General features: G+C 49.5%; 1 protein-coding gene across 1 annotated transcript; it reads left to right on the top strand.

The window, feature by feature from the left end:
- Positions 1-1,013: 1,013 nt before the first annotated feature.
- Positions 1,014-2,819, top strand: LOC119309140 (cytochrome P450 89A2-like). Its single transcript, XM_037585219.1, has one exon. It carries the CDS (start codon positions 1,060-1,062, stop codon positions 2,587-2,589), a length of 1,530 nt encoding a protein of 509 aa, XP_037441116.1. The 5' UTR covers positions 1,014-1,059; the 3' UTR covers positions 2,590-2,819.
- The last annotated feature ends 1,237 nt before the right edge of the window (positions 2,820-4,056 follow it).

Raw genomic sequence — 4,056 nt, forward strand, 5'->3', positions numbered from 1 at the left:
GGTGTGGGCAAGGGGCCGGTTATTTCGCCAACCACCTAACCAACAGAAAAGGATATATCTCTACTACTCGTTTGTTTTTCCTCCCATACAAATACCCAAATCAAATCAACCTCCTTCCTCGATTTTTACTCCGCACGACCCCCTCCCTCCTTGATTTTTTGTTGATTGTTTGGTACTCTCAACCTACGTTGCACAAAATTAAAACCAACATAAATAGAGTAATTTGGAATAATCTAAACCAATCAATACTTTTCAGAAATCACGTGTCGCATTAACACAATCAAATCAAATCTTCCCAAATTCACAACTAGATCCAAACTTTCCTTTTCTTCCCATACAATCACCCAAATCAAATCAAATCTTACCAAAATCTCAACCAAATTAAAACTTTCCTTGCATTCCCTACCCATGCTAAAATCAAATTAAATCTTATCAAAAATCTAGAATATGTGTTAGATACAGGGTCTGCCTAGGGCACATCTAGTTATCGCACATCTAAGTGACTTAAACAAAGCATAAAAGAAAGACAAAATATCCACACGAATCTCCGCGTAGGATTATGTATGGCGCCCGTTGAAACACACGGGGGAATTAGCTAGTAGCAGTAAGAAATAAGAAAAGAAACTCCCCGCAAAAAAAAGGAGAGATAAGAAAAACCAAAATGCAAATGCATGTAGGAGTAGATACCTATTTTGTTTTGTTTTGCGGGAATGCATCTACGTACATGACTGGATTGTGACGTGCCCTTTACATCTTGCCGTTCAAGAACGAGATAGATTTGGGGTTCTAGATTCCTGCCAGGAACCCAAACCCACCACAACTCTTCTTCAAATCAAATCAAATCAAACGACCGACATATCCAACACGGTAGGCTCCCGCCTTTGAATTGAATTCGCCATCAGATAAGATTACCCTTCTGGAAGGCAATTCGTTGCACGCACGAACGTCCCCGTACATCTCCTCCGCCTATAAAAGGTCTCGTACATCTCCACCCTCCCACGAGTCCACGACATCGAAAACCCAAAACCCAGAGCTAGCTAGCCGATCGATCTACGCGCCATGGAGACGTCGCTCCTCATCGCCGGCGCCGTCCTCCTCCTCTCCCTCGTCGCCCTGCTCCGCAACGCCGCCGCCCGACGCCGCCTCCCGCCGGGCCCGCCGGCGTTGCCGCTGTTCGGCAACCTGCTCTGGCTGCGCAACTCGGCGTCCGACGTGGAGCCCCTCCTCCTGGGCCTCTTCAAGCAGTACGGCCCCATCGTGGCGCTCCGGATCGGGTCGCGGCTGTCCGTCTTCGTGGCCGACCGGCACCTCGCGCACAAGGCCCTCGTGGGCGCCGGCGTGGCGCTGGCCGACCGCCCGCGCGCCGCCACCAGCTCGCTCCTCGGCGTCACGGACAACATCATCACCCGCGCCAACTACGGGCCCGTGTGGCGCCTCCTGCGCCGCAACCTCGTCTCCGAGACGCTCCACCCCAGCCGCGTCAAGCTGTTCGCGCCGGCGCGCGCCTGGGTGCGCCGCGTGCTCATGGAGAAGCTGCGGGAGGAGGACACGCCCGACGTCATGGAGGCGTTCCAGTACACCATGTTCTGCCTGCTCGTGCTCATGTGCTTCGGCGAGCGCCTGGACGAGCCCGCGGTGCGCGCCATCGAGGAGGCCGAGCGCGCCTGGCTGCTCTACATCTCCAGGAAGCTCACCGTCTTCTTCTTCGTCCCGGCCGTCACCAAGCACCTCTTCCGCGACCGCCTCCGCGTCGCGCACGCCCTGCGGATGCGCCAGAGGGAGCTCTTCGTGCCGCTCATCCATGCGCGGCGGGAGTACAAGCGGCTGGTCGGCGAGGGCCGGGCGCCGGCCAAGGAGACCACGTTCGAGCACTCGTACGTGGACACGCTGCTCGACGTCACGCTCCCCGAGGAGGGCAACCGCCCGCTCACCGACGACGAGATCGTGGCGCTCTGCTCCGAGTTCCTCAACGCCGGCACCGACACCACCTCCACGGGGCTGCAGTGGATCATGGCGGAGCTGGTCAAGAACCCGGCCGTGCAGGACAGGCTCTACGAGGAGATCAAGGCCACCTGCGGGGAGGACGGCGCGGAGGAGGTCTCGGAGGAGAAGATGGACGCGGCCACCATGCCGTACCTCAAGGCGGTGGTCCTGGAGGGCCTGCGCAAGCACCCGCCGGGGCACTTCGTGCTGCCGCACAAGGCGGCGCAGGACATGGACGTGGGCGGGTACCTGATCCCCAAGGGCACGACGGTGAACTTCATGGTGGCGGAGATGGGCCGGGACGAGGGGACGTGGGACAAGGCCATGGAGTTCGCGCCGGAGCGGTTCCTGGAGGCCGGCGACAAGCTGGCGGCGGTGGACCTGTACGGCAGCAAGGGGATCAAGATGATGCCGTTCGGCGTGGGGCGGAGGATCTGCGCGGGGCTGAGCATCGCCATGCTGCACCTCGAGTACTTCGTGGCCAACATGGTCAAGGAGTTCGAGTGGAAGGAGGTGGCCGGCCACGAGGTGGACTTGGCCGAGAAGCGCGAGTTCACCACCGTCATGGCCAACCCGCTGCGCCCGCGCCTTGTGCCCAGGAACTGAAAAAACAGTAGTCTATATTTCCTTTTGGCTTAATTTGCACGAGATGTTTTGCGTGTGTGATTAGATTATCATAATGAACATGTCTACTACCTAGTTTAAGATTTATTTCAGAGAGAAATGTTTAGAGCTAGCAAGGAACATTGTTGGAGTTTCAGTTTATAATGCAGTGTCTAGGTTTGCCAATTGTAATGTTTTTTGTTTCCTGATTCAGATTACAATGGTGACCTAAGTTACCCATGGGCAGCGGAGCATGATAATGATAATAATAATAACAAACGCATTCATCAACACAAGATCTATGAATTAGGAAAAGATCCCATTCTGATCTCGGCAGGCTGGTTGGCCAGATTTGTATAACACTAGTTTTTAGGTTGTTTGTAATTTACCTCTGCATCATGACTTACTAACACAATTTTCACAGTAGGCAGATCACCTCCTGTTTTCTACTAAAAAATCATACATTTTTCCTCCTTCATCAAAAAGAAAATTTTCTGATGAATATTTCAGTCATACAATCTAGAACACATGCATATTCTAGCATGAGTTCTGCTTTATATTGGATATGGCAGATAACTGCAACAAAAAAGGTATGCTCTACATCAACACATACCGTGATAACCAATACTATCAAATCAACATGTATGCCAGTGAGAGGTCCGTTTTCTAGTTATGCAGAAGCATTTAATAAGACTCACAAGTTTCCCATCATCAGCATGCAAATATCCAATCAAGCATATCCCAGATTTGATGAATACACAGCGGAACATGTCAGAACAAAACACTTTGGGCAATAACATTTTTGCAAAGAACATAAGCATCATCTCTCTCTCTCGCAGCTCACAAGTAGCGTTGGATTTTCGAGAAAAGCTAATCTCCCATGCACCGGAGGTACCGTGCATGCATGCGCCGTTGGTTTGCTTGGAGATCGATGCCATGCATTTATACCGCTGGCAGTTAGTTAGTTATTTCTCTCATCACATGCAAGTACACTGTTTCACCTATGTTCCATCATCCCATGTTTTTCATTTTATTTCCAAGTTCAAATCTAATTTGTCTTATGAACCAAAAGTACAATTTATGATCCGTTTTCATATTTGTGTTTTTGACGACGAGACCTTTGAAATGAGACCACTTTTGAATAAATTTCAATAAATTTTAAAATTTAAATTCTGAAACATAGTGAAACACTATAAGAGTACACATAACTATGCCATGTTTTGTTAAACACTAGATAAGGTCAAAGTTTTGTTGCAATAAAATATATTAATATTTACAAACTCTTAGATTACTAAGAATCAGTTTGATACACATTGGCACACAATGTATCATTATGAAATGCAACGGAACATGGGGAGCCATAGTGAAATAATAAGATAATAATTTTGTGAAATACATTATTAAATTTTTCACATGGAATTAATAAATATGTATGGAACAAGTTCGAAGCATGGTGATTTAGTTGTCAAA

Source organism: Triticum dicoccoides, chromosome 1A (genome assembly GCF_002162155.2).
Source record: "Triticum dicoccoides isolate Atlit2015 ecotype Zavitan chromosome 1A, WEW_v2.0, whole genome shotgun sequence".
NCBI lineage: Eukaryota > Viridiplantae > Streptophyta > Magnoliopsida > Poales > Poaceae > Triticum > Triticum dicoccoides.

Coding starts and splice junctions, on each gene's coding strand:
- LOC119309140 (XM_037585219.1), top strand. CDS start 1,060: ATGGAGACGTCGCTCCTCATCGCCGGCGCCGTCCTCCTCCTCTCCCTC.